The sequence below is a fragment of the Gossypium hirsutum genome, chromosome D04 (genome assembly GCF_007990345.1).
Source record: "Gossypium hirsutum isolate 1008001.06 chromosome D04, Gossypium_hirsutum_v2.1, whole genome shotgun sequence".
Taxonomy (NCBI): domain Eukaryota; kingdom Viridiplantae; phylum Streptophyta; class Magnoliopsida; order Malvales; family Malvaceae; genus Gossypium; species Gossypium hirsutum.
Window position 1 is genome coordinate 23,695,717 of NC_053440.1, and position 17,795 is coordinate 23,713,511.

Sequence of the window (17,795 nt, forward strand, 5' to 3'; positions counted from 1 at the left end):
CTAATTGACTAAAATTATTGCTCAGTTAACCTGGAAACCAACCAACCAACCAAACACCGTTACAGCACTCGAGCAAAGATTAAGGACATGGATCAGAGATTGGAAAAACTCGAACAGTGTCAGAAGGAGATGCAAGACCGACTTCAGCTACAGGTGCATGAGCGGTTAGACAAGATGAAACAAGAGATGTCTGAGAAGATGCGAGAATCCCAAGAAAATATAGTGGCAAAGTTAACCCAACTGATAACTAAGGGAAGTGATAAAGGAAAGGGCCCCATGACAAATGTCGATGAGAGAAGTTATGATGAACCACTCTATCCTCCAGGTTTCACCCCTCCACATATGCGAGCTCAAGCTGAATACCCGCGTAAATCTACTGTCACTATCATGCCTCAGCAATTCCGGGCTGGTATTTCGAACTTCCAAGCTGGGCCGGGTTCTAATCCTAAAAATAATCCTGTTAACTATGTCGTTCCTGACTTTGATGAAGTGGTTGAAAAGGAAAGAATGAAGGAGGAGTTACCGAGACAGTTGAGGAAAAGTGTAGGTGGCTTGAGGAGAAATTCAAGGCGATGGAAGTCACTGAAAGCTATCGCGGGATTGATACCAAAGAGCTAAGCTTAGTTCCAGATTTGGTACTCCTTCACAAGTTTAAGATGCCAGAATTCGACAAGTACAATGGGAGAACTTGCCTAGAAGCTCATATCACCATGTTCTGCAGGTGAATGGCTGGATACGTTAACAATGACCAGCTATTGATACATTGTTTCCAGGATAGCCTTTCAGGGGCAGCATCTAAATGGTACAACCAACTGAGTCGTACCACGATTGGTTCATGGAGGGATTTGGCCCAAGCATTCATGAAATAGTATAGTCATGTAACGGACATGGCTCCTGATAGAATCACCCTTCAAAACATGGAGAAGAAGCCGAGTGAAAGCTTTAGGCAATACGCACAGAGATGGAGGGAAGTCGCAGTCCAAGTTCAGCCACCGATCTTAGAAAAAGAAACGACCATGCTGTTCATTAACACACTAAAAGCCCCATTCATTACGCATATGTTAGGAAATGCTACAAAAAGCTTTTCTGACATAATTATGAATGGTGAAATGATTGAAAATGCTATAAGAAGCGGGAAAATTGAGGCGGAAGAGAGTAACAAGCGGTCAGCCTCAAGGAGAAGAGAAAATGAGGTGAACAACACAGGTTATTCTAAATCAGTTGCTGTAAGTCATCTAGGAAAGGGGGTTGCTAGTCAACAAAGTTCAATGAGATAGGAATCTAGAGTGAAACCAGGTACTGAGAAGCTCCAGTTCACGCCAATTCCGATGTCGTACAAGGAGTTGTACCAAAGCTTATTTGATGCGCACGTTGTTTCCCCTTCCTACTTAAAACCCCCACAACCTCCGTATCCCAAGTGGTATGATGCGAACACACAGTGTGACTACCATGCGGGAATTACAGGGCACTCAATCGAGAATTGTATTACCTTCAAAAAGCTAGTTGAAAAACTCATCAACATGGGTGTTGTCAAGTTTGGTGACTCGTCTAGTGCAGAGAATTTGCTACCCAGTCATGATTGAGGATGAAGGGACTGCAATGTATGAAGAAGTGGTGAGAAATTTTCACATCAATGTCATACATGCAGACACAATTAAAAGGGTCCTTATTAGATATTCGCCTTAGAGGTGTTCTAAATAATGAGACTGTAGAGGAAACCTCTGATGTATTTAGAGTCTGCTAGAGTAATGTTCAGAACACACTTGTTGCTTTCAGCCTAGAAGCAATAAGAATTTCTTTGTGAGATAGGCTCACGTCTAAACATTATTATTTTAATGAAATACATTGTTGCAATCATCTTTGAGCAAATGTTCTTTCATTCTTTACGATTTTTTTCCCATTCTTTTGGATTTTTTCTGCCAAACCATTCATTCATTCATTCATATTATTCTTTGTATATCCTTTAGCACCTACAATAGGTCATTGGATATCAATGACATGAGTGACGCTGCTACAGACTCAAAATCGCCTTTTGAGTGAGACATGTGTTTAGATAGATCTCATGACTTTGAAGATGTCATAAATTGTAGCTTATCTCCGGACTTGTTGAGGATGGTAATGCAATAAGAGAAACAAATGAGACAATAGAGACTGTGACCTTGAGGGAATATGCATGACCGAAAAAATAAAGCAAGACGTTGTTGGGTTACTCCAAGCATTCAAATATGCCTTCGCATGGTCATACTAGGATGTGCCCGGTTTAAGTGCTGTTATTGCAATCTGAACAACAGCACGATACTAGTAATTTGTAGTATGTTCAAGGTGAATATCATGAATGGTGCAATGAAAACTCTACCGGGGCAATGCCACTCTTTCCAGTTTATCCCATTTTTTTCATTGAAGTTGAAATTCTTTCTTTTCAAGTTTTGGCTGAGCTGAAGTAGGATGAAGATCCAATCCCGATACGGTTAGCTGAACTTAGTTGAAGAAAAAGGCTAGAAACTATTCATCAGGGTCAGATATACCAAGAAATGAATGATGCGAGCCTACAGCAAAAGGTTTGTCTCAGAGAATTCCACGATGGCGACCTAATGCTGAGGAAGATCCTCACGCTACAAAAAATATAACAGATGCCAAATTGAGAAGAACCTTATGTTATAGAGAAGGTCTTTTCCAAAGGAGCTTTGATTTTGAAGGAGATGGATGATAAACCTGCAAAGTCCTGTAAACTCAGGTTCAGTCAGGAAATACTCCACTTAAAGAATGAGATGACCAAGATAAAAACCCGCAAAGGGCACTTTGAGTCGAAAAAATGATGAGATGAAAAATGAAAAAGTGAAAATGAAAAATGAAAAATGAAAAAGTAAAAATGGAGAGGCTAAGGTGAAAACCCGCAAAGGGCGCCTTAGACCAAAGGGGATTTGAGTTGTAAACCCAAAAAGGGCGGCTCAAATGTTGATCAAAATGGCGTTTGAAATTTTCAGAACAGCTCAAATACTGATCAGAATGGGGGGCATGCAGTGGTCTTACTATACCTAAATCAATAGGAAATGGTAGGCAACATTTTGGGGCATCGACAAAGTACTGTAGATCTCCTAAACACATGTTAAACTCAAAATGGTCTTCGAAAAGTTTGTACAGAGAAGTTCAAGCTACGATATCTGGGGTACATGATCCTTATACCATTTTTGTTATTCTTGGAACATTTCATTCATTTCCATGATACGCATTCCTAAATCAATTTCTTTGTTATCCATCTTTATTATCCTTGGCAATTTATTCATTTCGAGCTGTGCTCAGAGCCAACTCTATTCTTATCCATGATCTTTTTGCAAGTATGTGGCATTAGAATAATAATTAATGGACTAATAAAACTTTCACAAGGGAAGTTTTGCATATTACTCTAAAAGCTTCTAAATAATATAGGAACCTCAAACAGGACTATTGTTTAGAATGCACCAGGTTCAAAGGTTGGAAATCTAATAAGGAAGAGTCTAAATTAAGACTATCCTTTTAAATTTTGTTGTCTAAAACATTGATTGAAAAACAGCAAGATGTCGTGTTGGTGGCAAAGCTTAAATGAACAAGCAAGCAATGATCACCGAATCAGAAGTTATTCTTGGAGAAGAATTCTTCATTTGTGCATGAGTATTTGATATGACACATTGGGAATGGTGTAAGAGACCAAAGAGTTTCACATCCTGTTTCCTTGAATTGTGATAGTAGAGGATTGAGAAAAGGCCAAATCTTTTACTTTTGGGTTACAACGGGAGAAAGATGGTACAAATTTTTACATCCCAATGGATTAAACTTTGAAGGTTTACAGCGGGGGCAATCTAGTCAAGTGTTTCTTTGGAGACGCCATCTGAGCAAGAAGGTGTTATAGCACATTAGTGATGAAACCTTAATAAACTTGGAGTAATAACAACTCAAGCGTTAAAATATCATTTTCATGACATTCTGCATTCATTCAAATGTCATTCATACATGTCTAGTTAGGAGCATTTGATTCATTTTGATCATGCCATCCTAATCATTAGGCATAATTAGGTTTATTATACAGGTCATGTCCTCCAGAGAACAGATCAGTGAAAATAGCAGATCTTGCCTTCCTGCATTGACAGCGAAGCAGATCGAAGATACCAGCCTTGCCTCCCTCGGTTGCAGTGGAGCAGGTTGATGGCATATTTTACCTCCCTGAAGTTACAGTGGAGTACATTGAAGCCAGTAATTCTATCTCTCTGGGCAGCAGTGGAATAGATTGAAGATTACAGATCTTACCTCCCTAAGCAGTAGTGGAGCAGATCAAAGATGGTGGATTTTACCTCCCTGAGGTTACAGTGGAGTACATTGAAGCCAGTAATTCTATCTCCCTGGGCAGCAGTGGAATAGATTGAAGATTACAGATCTTACCTCCCTAAGCAGTAGTGGAGCAGATCGAAGATGGCGGATTTTACCTCCCTGAGGTTACAGTGGAGTACATTGAAGCCAGTAATTCTATCTCCCCAGACAGCAGTGGAATAGATTGAAGATTTCAGATATTGTTTCCCTAAGCAGTAGCGGAGCAGGTCAAAGATGGCGGATTTTACCTCCCTGTGGTTACAGTGGAGTACATTGAAGCCAATAATTCTACTTCCTTGGGCAGCAGTGGAATAGATTGAAGATTTTGGATCTTGTCTCCCTAAACAGTAGTAGAGCAGGTCAAAGATGGCGGATTTTACCTCTCTGTGGTTACAGTGGAGTACATTGAAGCCAATAATTCTACTTCCCTAAGCAGTAGTGGAATAGATTGAGGATTTTAGATATTATCTCCCCAAGCAGTAGTGGAGCAGATCAAAGATGGTGAATTTTACCTCCCTGTGGTTGTAGTGGAGTACATTGAAGCCAGTAATTCTACTTCCCTGGGCAGTAGTGGAATAGATTGAAGATTGAAGATCTTACCTCCCTAAGCAGTAGTGGAGCAGATCAAGGATGGCAGATTTTACCTCCCTGAGGTTACAGTGGAGTACATTGAAGCCAGTAATTCTATCTTCCTGGGCAGCAGTGGAATAGATTGAAGATTACAGATCTTACCTCCCTAAGCAGTAGTGGAGCAGATCGAAGATGGCGGATTTTACCTCCCTGAGGTTACAGTGGAGTACATTGAAGCCAGTAATTCTATCTCCCTAGGCAACAGTGGAATAGATTGAAGATTTCAGATCTTATCTCCCCAAGCAGTAGCAGAGCAGTTTAAAGATGGCGGATTTTACCTCCCTGTGGTTACAGTGGAGTATATTGAAGCCAATAATTCTACTTCCCTGGGCAGCAGTGGAATAGATTGAAGATTTTGGATCTTGTCTCCCTAAACAGTAGTGGAGCAGGTCAAAGATGGCGGATTTTACCTCCCTATGGTTGCAGTGGAGTACATTGAAGCCATTAATTCTACTTCCCTGGGCAGCGGTGGAATAGATTGAAGATTACAGATCTTACCTCCCTAAGCAGTAGTGGAGCAGATCAAGGATGACAGATTTTACCTCCCTGAGGTTATAGTGGAGTACATTGAAGCCAGTAATTCTATCTCCCTGGGCAACAGTGGAATAGATTGAAGATTACAGATCTTACCTCCTTAAGTAGTAGTGGAACAGATCAATGATGGTGGATTTTACCTCCCAGAGGTTACAGTGGAGTACATTGAAGCCAGTAATTCTATCTCATTGGGAAGCAGTGGAATAGATTGAAGATTACAGATCTTACCTCCCTAAGCAGTAATGGAGCAGATCGAAGATGGCGGATTTTACTTCCCTGAGGTTACAGTGGAGTACATTAAAGCCAGTAATTCTATCTCCCTGGGCAGCAGTGGAATAGATTGAAGGTTTCAGATCTTGTCTCCCCAAGCAGTAGCGGAACAGGTCAAAGATGGCGGATTTTACCTCCCTGTGGTTACAATGGAGTACATTGAAGCCAATAATTCTACTTCCCTGGGCAGCAGTGGGATAGATTGAAGATTTTGGATCTTGTCTCCTTAAACAGTAGTGGAGCAGGTCAAAGATAACGGATTTTACCTCCCTGTGGTTACAGTGGAGTACTTTGAAGCCAATAATTCTACTTCCCTGAGCAGTAGTGGAATAGATTAAGGATTTTAGATCTTGTCTCCCCAAGCAGTAGTGGAACAGATCAAAAATGGTGAATTTTACCTCCCTGTGGTTGCAGTGGAGTACATTGAATCCAGTAATTCTACTTCCATGGGCAGCAGTGGAATAGATTGAAGATTTCAGATCTTGTCTCCCCAAGCAATAGTGGAGCAGATCAAAGATGGTGAATTTTACCTCCCTGTGGTTACAGTGGAGTACATTGAAGCCAATAATTCTATCTCCCTGGGCAACAGTGGAATAGATTGAAGATTTCAGATCTTGTCTCCCCAAGCAGTAGTGGAGCAGATCAAAGATGGTGAATTTTACCTCCCTGTGGTTACAGTGGAGTACATTAAAGCCAGTAATTCTATCTCTCTGGGCAGCAGTGGAATAGATTAAAGATTACAGATCTTATCTTCCTAGGCAGTAGTGGAGTAGATCGAAGATGGCAGATTTTACCTCCCTGAGGTTACAGTGGAGTACATTAAAGCCAGTAATTCTATCTCTCTGGTCGGCAGTGGAATCGATTGAAGAAAGCAGATCTTGTCTTCATGTATTGGCATGAAGTAGATCAAAGAGAGCAGATCTTGTCTTCCCATATTGGTGGCGAAGTAGATCGAAGATACAAGTCTTATCTCCCTGAAGTTGCAGTGGAGCAGACAAAAATAACCGGTCTTATCTCCTTGAAGTTGCAATGGAGTGAATTAAAATCACAGATCTTATCTCTCTGAAGTTGCAGTAGAGCAGATCGCATTAGATTTATCTTTAAGTTGTGGCAGAATAAATTGAAGCTACAAGTCTTATCTCTCTGAAGTTGCAGTGGAGCAGATTAAAGATAACAAATTTTGTCCTTTTAATAAGCTACAGCATACGAATCCTATCTCCCCGACATTGCAGTGAAGTAGATCGAAGCACCAGTTCCCATACCTCTGAAGATGCAGTAGGAAGGAACGAGGCTACTTGAAGAAGAAAAGCACCGATGAAGTCTAGGCCCAGTAAGACCGGGCACAATTGGGCTTTTAGTCTTTGCTCTATTCCCGTTACACGACAATGAGCAAAGGGGGGCAGTTGTATAAGCCCAAATACGCCCGGGCCCAAACCAATCAACAAACCCAATAACACCCTGACCCAATAACCAAATTAGAGGCCCATTTTCTGACCCAAATCAGCCCAAAAATTTTAGAAAACCCTAAGCGGCCACCAGCAATCTGGCGCCACAACTGCTGCCACTTTGCGCTCCTCTACGCACGCCACACCTCCGCAAACGCCGCTCCTCAAGCACGTACCTGCAACAAGCGAAAGGAAAGAGCAAAAATCGGGCCAACAAACAACCAAATAGATTTATTTGGATTTATTTTTTCTTTTCTATTTTTCGGCTATTTAAAGCCAATATTTTCAGTGTAAAAGGGGGGAAATCGAAAGAATAACAGAGAAATAAATAGGAAAATAGACAAAAGAACATCGAAAGTACAGATCCTTTGTTTTTCAAGGTGAAATCGGGATTCTTTGTTTTCCCTCGCTATTTTCTGTTCTTTTTTTTTCTACTTTTATTATTATTATTTATTTAGAAAAGAAAAGGAAATAACATAAAAAGAAAAGGGGAGCGCTTACCTGGTGGCCAGCTCCTTCGTGATCGGAGCGCTGGCTAGGCGAATGGCGGCGCGACGGCGTTTGGGTGCGAAGCCCTAGCAGAGCAAAGAAAGGGGGGAACCTTGTTTTTTTTTCTTTTTAATATGATGAAATGGTTTTTTTTAAAATCTGTTTTAATAATAAATCAAAACGGCGCCGTTTTCCCAGGCCTGACCCGCGTGGTGACCCGACCCGAAGGGGAGGATCCGCGCGCTCTAACGTCAGGTGGGAAATTTCGTTTTTGGTCCCTCCCATTTTATTTTGATTTTAAATGCAGTATTTCACGCGCTTGCAGTTTTGCCACAAAATTTCGCGCCTGTTTCAATTTGGTCCATTGACCAGGTTCGCAGATTGCGTTGAAACGGCGCCGTGGAACTAATGGGCATATTTCCTTTTCGGTCCTCCATTGTTTCCTGCGCATTCAAATTGGTCCTTTTTTATTTATTTCAAATTTGCCTTTTTTTCGTCTTTTGTTCAATTTAATCCATTTTTAAACTATTTTACTATTTAATTATTTATTATTATTATATTATACTTGTTTATTATTATTATTATTATTATTATTTATTATTAATATTGTAATTATTATTTTCGTGTACATACAAACATTCTTTTTATATTTTTAATTTCAAAAACCTTTTTACTTTTGTAAATATGTATATACGTATGTTGTTATATATTATTCTTCATTTTTTTTCCACAAACATATACATGCACATTTTAAAATATTCACATGCTTTCCATATTTTATAATTTAAAGCATATATTCATCTTTTATAGTATATATATACATTTTTTTAAAATTATTATAAACATTTTCATTGTTCCATATATTCCATTGTTTTATATACATATCTTACATATACAAGTAATTCATATTAAAGTTACATGTTATACATTAACTTTTTGACATGCTTTTTTAGAAAATATATATTCTGGTTTCATTAAAGTATTAAAATCATGACATTTCATAAATTTTCGAGATATTTGGCATTCATGATTCTTGAGAAAGATCGTGTCCTAACTTACTGGATTGCGATTATTTTTTGATGAATTTAGAAAGCCAAGTATTCGTTTTGCAATAAATTCGCAAATTTTAAATAAAAGCTTATTCTCCGAAATTCAAAAATGTTGGGTCCTAACTTACTGGTCATGACATTTTCTTCTCGAAATAAGAATTTTCAAAAGCAAAAGGCAATATTCGGGTATTTTGAAGATTTAAAAACATTGTGCCCTAACTCACTGGGTGTGGTGTTTTATTTCTTTGAAATAAGAATGTCTTACTATTTTGATTCATTCATGAAATAAAAAGTTTTCTTTAAAATGTTTTCAAATTTTTGACACCAAGACATTAAACAATCAATTTGGTACCGATTTTGGGCGTTACGAGGGTGCTAATCCTTCCTCGTGCGTAACTGACTCCCGAACCTGTTTTCTCAAATTTCGCAGACCAAAATTATTTTTAAGGTGGGCCGATCACACCTTAATAAAGGATTGGTGGCGACTCCAGTTCTTATTTTTAAGTCGAAACTAAAATTTTTGTTTTCAAAAAACGGTTTCGACAGTGTTAAAAAAACAAGTATTGAATAATTGTAATTTATTTTAGCCAAAAATATATGTTACTTTTGAGAAAATATTAGTTAGTATGTACAAATAATTGTAATTTTTTTTAGAGAAGCAAGTAGGCTTGGATATAGATTTTTTTATTCATCTCGAATTCTGGATTGATTAAGTAAATTTCCAAACCTTTCAATAGATGAAATTGTTTCAATTATCCGAATTGATTAACCACGATGAGTTTATAGCAAAGACTCCATCAACAGCAGAAACACAGCAGATTAACCCCCCCAAAAAAAGCAAAAACAATGGAGGATAAAAAACAAAGCTCGCAGCAATTACAACATGGTAGATGCCTAGATATATTTACTTTTTAAGAAAAATAAACTCTCAAGTCTTAGTGAAGATAGAATGGAAATGCCTTATAAGCAGCAGAAGAAATATATTATCATCTAAATGCCAAATGAATAATTTGACATAAAAGTTAGCTCAACCTTACATTATTCCAAAATATTTGATGATATACAAGACCAAAATTGAAGACAGATATAAAGGACTTGGACAAAATGTAAGCTCAACACAATAATTAGCTTGTAATGATACTGGCGAGAACATCGATCTTACCTCTTGCATAAATTGTGTAAACTAAGCGGATAGCATCAAGCCATCCGTTTAGAGATTCCCATGAGTCAGCAATCTGAAAGGAAGAACAGACAATACTTACTAAAGTTAGATTGCTATTCGTATATTGCTAAATAACATAATTGTCAAGTTTTCTGAAAGTGTGAAAGATATCGTTCCTTTAATAAAAGCATGATACTTACCAGAAAAATTGGACCATAGGTAGTATCAATGCAGAGGCCTGCACCTGGTGATAGAGTTAGATCAGCACATGATGATACAAACACAATATCTGGAATCTCAACTCTGATAGCTGAGTTTTATTCATTTGTTACTTCTGCAATTGTGCCAGAGAGGCTTCGAGAAACTTGTTTTTGCTCGGCTTTGATGACCTGCTCAATTGGAAAACAGAAGAAGACATAGAGGAAGAAAATGAAAGTCACGAGGATAAACCAACATAAACCAGTAGTATATTGAACCGACTCAGCATAGCAGTTTACATTGATTTTGCCTTGCATGCATCACATCCTGGAATTTATTATGATAGTGATCTACAACAAATATATTTTTGTTCATACTCTATGATTCATTCCATTTAAGTTTAGACATTAAATATCAAAATTTGCTTGAAAAAATGAATCCCTTGTTCCAGGAAAAAAGAGAAAATTGAACTTGATATTTATTTGCAATAGACAACGAAACCAAAAACCAATCAGCTTTTTACCTATTGAAGTGCTTCATGATTCAAAAAGAACTCTGTTCTCTTCCAATCACGATGCAGAGCAATTGCGTTTTCTACTGGTGGTGCAGTCATATTTCCCTCTTTGAGATGGGGTAAATGTAGCTGTCAAAAATATTATCTTTCTTGTAAATTTATGCCGAAAGTTTTCATTTGCCAATAATTATGCCACCTATATAGCCTAAAAGTGATATTAAATCTAACCAAAACTTTGTGGTCCAAAATAGAAACAGACCCGATCTCATGTCTTCAAGTTCTGCTTTAGAAACAGATGAACTGATCTAAAAATCAAGAAAAAATAGAACCAGACCCGATCTACCATCTAGCAAGAAAAAAACAAGAACTAGACTCGATTTAGAAATCAAATAAGTGAAAATTAACAGAAAAAATACCTGTTGATGACAGAGAGAGAACTATATGGAAATCCCAACAGCAGAGAACCAATTCTTCTAAAATTGGAAAACAAATTACATGAACAAGTAATTAACAAAAGACCCCAAATCCCAATTTCAGCACCTAGATTAACCTGAATTCTCATGAGAAGATCAGAACTATGTTTTTTTATGGAAATGGTTATCCCGAAAACTCTGATGAGCCATTTCCACCTTAGAAAGCTCTTCCGGGGTTCCTATTTCAGGGCAGAATTCCTAGACTTGATGAACGCCGGTGTCTGGTGTTAAGAATCGGTGTTGGCTGATGGCAAGCAGAAGATCAGGTGTCAAGGATAGGGGAAGGGGAAGGGGAAGGGGAAGGGAAAGGAAAATTTTCCTGAAAATGTCTTGCCGAATTAGAAGCGGTAAGACATTTTCCAAAAATAAAAGCTTCTTTTTCCCGTGTTTGTAATTGGTTTTACATGAGGAAAATATTTTCCAGCAAACAAACACCGGAAAATGTGGAAAATCAATTCCGGAAAATATTTTCCCCTATCAAACAGACCCTTAGATTGATCTTTCTTTATTTTCTTGAAGATGAACCTCTGCCATTACTCGACACTGATCGCCTTCGCCATACACTATCAAGAAAAAAATAGTGGATTTAGGGTTTAGGTTTTCACATTGAGGTGTAAATTTTATTGGTATTTAATTTATTTGAAATTCTTTTGGGGTTCCGATATTCTTCTAAAAATTTATCTGTATCCTTTTATTTTCTCATAGGTTCCTTTTTATAGAAATTTTTTAGAGTTTTAAATCATCCATAACTCTTCTTTCTTCTTGTTTAAAATTTGAAAATTGCTCCACCTTTAGGTTTAAAATTTGAAAAGAAATCTCTTTATTATCTATATTAGCTTAATTTATTATTTAGATACTTTTTAATATATTTCTGTATATAATTTATTTAATTTATTTTTAATTTTTAAGAAAATCATAGTTTACTTATGATAATTTATTTAAAATTACTTAGATAATTTATTGTTTAGATAATTATTTAGATAAATTTATTAAGAATATATTAATAACTTAGATTATTTAAATCATTTATAGTTTATTTATATATTTTTTAGAAAAATTATTAAATATGTTAATTTTAAATAAATTATTTATGATTGTACAATAAAATAAAAATATTAAAATGTTAGTATATTTTAAATAATTTAAATATCTAATTATTGTTTATAATTAAAATAATTATTAATTAAACATCAAAATTATTAATATATTATATTTAATGCACGTGCAATATTATAAACAATAATATATTAAATATGTTAATTATATTATATTTAAACCAAATTATTAATAAATATTAAACATCAATATTATATTATTAATAATTTAAAATTTATATTTTTATGATATTAATAAATTATTAATTAAACTCAATCATATTAAATTATTTTATAATTTTTTGTATAAATTTAGATAATTTAGGTTTAATATTAAAATTTTTAGTAGTTTGATTTAATACCCGTACAATGCATAATTATAAATAATTAAAATACTTTTAATCTAGACATCCAATTTTTATTACTAATCCAAACTTTATTTAAGTATTGTAATTTGAAAATAATATATTTATTACAAATATATTTTTATTTCAAATTATATTTGCTTTGTAGTAAATATATTTCATTTGTCCAATTTTTATTTTATATATTTATCACGTTATTTATAGTACTTTATTTATAGATTTAGCTAAATAAAAATAATATAATTTTATATTTAAAATATTTTGGAAGGCTAATTTGAGAAGAAATATATACAATAATTTCTGAAAGTAAAGAAATTAAATGGATAATGAAAAATTAAATAGATTATCTAAAAAAGTCTAAAAAAAAATGGAAAATGCGTCATTTGTCACAAAATCAACTTGTATACCTTATTATATATATATATATATGATTACTTGATTATGGAATTTTTTTATTTATTAAAAATAAAAAATTCTACCAAAATAATGGCCGACAAATTAAAAATTTACTCAGAATCGAAAATGGATTAATACTAACCTGTCCTAATTTTGTAATTAGATTGATCTAGTATTTCATTTTATTCACTATTGAACTGAAAAATCAACTTAAAATTTAGTATCTGTTTGTGTAGAGTCGTATTCATATTTAAGAGTCGTCCCACTTCTCCACTCTCTCTCCCCAAACACTAATTTTTCTCTTTCACTTTCCCATCTCATCTGTTTTTTATTCTATATCTGAGTTTTGCGAGATAGAAACTCAAAAGAGATCAAGTTTGGTCTCTTCCATGGCGGATATAGCAAAGTACACGCCTATCAATGGAGGAACTACGACTGCAGTCACGGCAGAGTTTAAGACTCTGTTTTCAATCATCAAAACAAGGAGAACAGTGGCTTTCTTCATGTTTGCCTTCGTCGGTTTTACTGTTTTCTTAGCTTTTAGCCCTTCTTCTAACTCTTCTTCTCCTTGGGTCACCAACATCTTTTCATCAACTTCCTCTCCAGCTACTTCATCTGCTGGCTCTTACAGATCTCAATCATTTTCCCTCTTCGATTACTTCTTTCCCAACACCTCTTCTTCACGAACTCTTAACATCACTTCTCCTTCTCCATTTTCATCTCCGTCTTCTTCTAATAGCAACACCAGATCTAATAACACTGCAACTCAAGTAGCCAACAATCCAAGTGAGGACCTACTTTCTGCCAAAAAAACCAACAAAACCCAATCTTTCAACATAAATAAACAACGCCCCAGCTCCGAAAATACAACTTTTAGGTCTCCCTACAGTGGTTTAAACAACACCAAAAGTTCAGTTTTGCATGCAAATCAGACCACAGTTTCTCCTCCTCCTAACTTGAATCAAAATCCTCCAAGTACAAATAACCAGACTGGAAAGAAAGAGAATTCTGATAAAGCTCAAGTTCTGAAATCTAATCAGACAACAACGGTCACAGAGAAAACCCTGGAGGCAGCTAATCGGAGCACCAATTCTCCAGCTAAATCTGAATCTTCCAACAAGTTAAGTTCTGGGAAGGGAGAGAAAATCGTAGGGCAAAAGGGTGTGGTGTCGAACTACTCAGCTTCCCTAACAAACAAACCAAGCAATGGAAGTGATTCAGGGTTGACAGCTAAACAGGAAATTGATAATTTAATCGACTCTTTGATGAACTGCGATTTATTCGATGGAAAATGGTTGAAGGATGATTCATATCCACTTTATAAACCTGGGTCCTGTTCGTTCATTGATGAGCAGTTTAGTTGCGTTGCCAATGGAAGGCCTGATAGAGATTATCAGAAACTGAAATGGAAGCCTAAAGGCTGCACTTTACCAAGGTATTTGATTCTTTTAATGTTGTTTTTAGTGTCTTATCGTCCAAGTAATACTTTTGAGCGTGTTTGATCGGTTTGATATTGAGTTGGTTTTTCTTTAATGGAATTTGGTCATGTTTGATCTTTGAATTAGTCATCTAGGGATTTTATTTGATTCTGTTAGTAATCTAAACTGTTGATTGCATTTTCATTTACAGATTGCAATATAAACTGTTGAATTGTGTTTTCTTTTATTATTAAAATAAGATTAATTACATGAAACTGATCCTTTTTTTTTCCCCTTGAAGATTGAATGGTGGTCACATGTTGGAGTTATTGAGGGGTAAGAGGCTTGTTTTTGTCGGGGATTCTTTAAATAGGAATATGTGGGAATCTCTAGTTTGCATTCTGAGAAATGCTGCAAAAAACCCCGAAAATGTTTATGAAGCACATGGAAGACATTATTTTCGAGGGGAAGCTTCGTATTCTTTCATATTCAAAGTAGGTTTTTCATTGCTTATCTTTGGTACATTAGGTAATGTACTTGAAATTTAATGAAACTTATTTTGTTTCCCTTTTTGGGGTTGGCTTGGATGATGATGAACAGGATTATAATTTCACTATAGAGTTCTTCGTATCTCCGTTCTTGGTCCGAGAATGGGAAATGCCAGACAAAACTGGAGCAAAGAAGGAGACATTGCGGCTTGATCTTGTTGGAAAATCATCAGATCAATATAAATCGGCAGATATCCTTATCTTCAATACAGGTCATTGGTGGACTCATGAGAAAACTTCCAAAGGGTTGGTTGATTATATTTCCATGTAACTGTTTACCTGATAAGGCTGTTATGGGTGATCTATGGAGTTTAACCATTATTTTTCATATTAAACAATGGCAAACTACAGGAAAGATTATTACCAGGAAGGTAGCCATGTTTATAATGAATTGAATGTTCTCGAGGCCTTTCGGAAAGCTTTGACAACCTGGGCTAGATGGGTTGATGCTAGTGTAAATCCTATGAAGACTATGGTGTTCTTTAGGGGTTATTCCGCATCGCATTTCAGGTAAAGTGAGATTTTTTTATGTTGTTTTGGTCCAGTTTTGGAACAGAACAAAGGGGTAGGACAATCGGTTGCTATATTTGCTGCATAATTTTTGTACTTGCTGAGAATTATGGAGGCCTTTCATGGTCTTCATTTTGAATTTCATGTTAGTTCAACCATAGTATATTATTTCTAAATTATTTACGGGTGTTTGAATCTTTGTCCAGTGGCGGACAGTGGAATTCTGGAGGAGCATGTGATAGCGAAACTAAGCCGATCAAGAACGAAACATATCTTAAACCATATCCACCAAAGATGTTGGTGTTAGAATCAGTGCTGAAGGGGATGAAAACGCACGTCACCTACCTAAATATCACCCGGCTGACCGATTTCAGAAAGGATGGCCACCCATCTATCTACCGGAAACACCCGAAGCAAACATTACCGGAAGACGAAAGAGTAGCACCACTAAAATACCAGGACTGCAGCCATTGGTGCCTTCCCGGTGTGCCAGATTCGTGGAACGAGCTTTTATATGCTGAGCTGCTTGTAAAAGAAAACAAAATGCGGCAACATCAAAGAAGAGCTAGGTAAAATGAACACCATACAAACTTAAAAAGAGTTTTATTTCATTGTGAAATTGTAGAAACAAAAGAAATGGGAAAAGAAAAAGATGTACGAGAAAATAATAGTTTTTAATTTTTTATTTTTTCCCACTACTTCTAAATTATGGAAGTAAGGTAGTAAAGGCAAAGCTCTATTCTTGGAGAGATCAATTTTATGCTTGTAATAATTGTTACTTTGTTTATAGTATAATATGAAGTATAGAGGATGGTTTTCTTAGCCTCAAATTTGCTTTGAGGGTTGTAAATCTCCTTACCATTTAGTTTGCTTAATTTTAAAATTTTTGTTTCGTCATTACATTTTTATGATACCTAAAAAGTTAGGTTATTGGCATTATAAACGACCGACCATTGAGGCTTTTTATGAAGCAAATAAAATAATGCTGATTAGGTTGTCAATCTTATGTTGCTTTTCACATTGTCACATGGGGTGTCTTGACAAACCCTTCCGTGTAATAGAATTTAGATTTCAAATTAAAAATAATTAAAAGATAATATTTTGCCTAATAGAATCCAAAATTCGGATTTAATATAATTAATTTATATTTACAAGATAATATTTGAAGAAATTAAATTTGAGTTAACAATCTGTATTTTAAGTAGTTTGTAGTAACATTAGGAAATTATAAGAAAAGAGCTAATCTTGTCTTTAATCAAAATGGCTTTTTCACTTTGTAAAGATTCGTATTCTTCTCCATAATTGAATCTCTTTTCTCTCCTATTAATTAAAATCTCTAGCAAGTGTCGGCAGAGCAAAGCTAGTCCTCTCATCTTTTCCTTACGTTTTTATTTATATGCTATAAGATCGCATATATGATAAATATTTTGCTCAATTTTTTTTAATCTGAAAAAAAATCGGAAAAGAAAAAAAAGAATATCTTTTATTGCTAAATCTTGTTTGAAGTTAATTATATCACCTCGTCATTGGACTAGATAAAAGTCTAAAGAGAACTAACTCATAAAGCATCTCGTCATTTGTTACGAGACCATCGCAAGGCCGCTTAGAAATTCAAGATCTACCTAAAAGTTCCTCATGTCACATCCTAGCATTTTATTTTACTCTTATCTATAAATAAACACATTGGTTTGCCATTTTCATCAATAGTTAGAATTTTCTTTGAGCAACCTTGTCAAAATTTAGAAACTTGTTATTTATGCTAATTCTTTGAGAATATAATAAATTAGGAAATTTTGGGTTACTGGTTTTTTAGATTTGAGGTAAGATTAATATTTATATTTACTAAAGCAATTTTAATTTGAGATAGAATTTGAGTGACTAAGGAGAGATTTAGATTCGAAAGTTTGTTTGTGATTTATTTAGATATCGTCTATTCATGATTTTAGATTTGAAGTCCACTCTTTAAGCACATGTGAGTTCGAAAATAGTGAAAAAGATTGTTTAGTTGAAAATTCGGATTGTTTAGAGATCATATTTGACAGATCAAAAAGCCCAGAGATCCTCCTTGACGTATTCGATGCCAACTTTAATTTTCTTGTGGCATCAGACAAAAAACATACTTAGGTAATTAGATTATGGTGGTTTATTGCAATAGATGTCATGAGTTGATTCTATTGTATGAAATTTTTTAAAGATTCTATTGCTACTATCACATTTTCCATTATCTTAAATCCAACAATTTAACCATTAATGCTTCCTCACAACGACAAATTCCACGCCATTCTTTTCTTTGGACTAGGGTGTCGAGTCACTCCCACTTTTTTCATCGGTTTCAATTGTCCTGTCATTCCTCAAGATC

The 17,795-nt window shown here is 35.4% G+C and overlaps 1 protein-coding gene and 1 long non-coding RNA gene across 2 annotated transcripts; one reads left to right on the plus strand and one right to left on the minus strand.

Annotated features, from left to right (window-relative positions):
• Window positions 1-9,703: 9,703 nt before the first annotated feature.
• Window positions 9,704-11,757, minus strand: LOC107898423 (uncharacterized). The gene is made up of 4 exons (XR_001684396.2): window positions 11,049-11,757; window positions 10,642-10,761; window positions 10,121-10,309; window positions 9,704-9,993 (listed from the first exon to the last, which is right to left on the minus strand). It is a non-coding gene; the product is annotated as an uncharacterized lncRNA (long non-coding RNA).
• Window positions 11,758-13,205: 1,448 nt separating this feature from the next.
• Window positions 13,206-16,258, plus strand: LOC107899401 (protein trichome birefringence). Its single transcript, XM_016825103.2, has 5 exons — window positions 13,206-14,395; window positions 14,680-14,872; window positions 14,979-15,172; window positions 15,278-15,436; window positions 15,643-16,258. Exons 1-5 carry the CDS (start codon window positions 13,350-13,352, stop codon window positions 16,007-16,009), a joined length of 1,959 nt encoding a protein of 652 aa, XP_016680592.2. The 5' UTR covers window positions 13,206-13,349; the 3' UTR covers window positions 16,010-16,258.
• The last annotated feature ends 1,537 nt before the right edge of the window (window positions 16,259-17,795 follow it).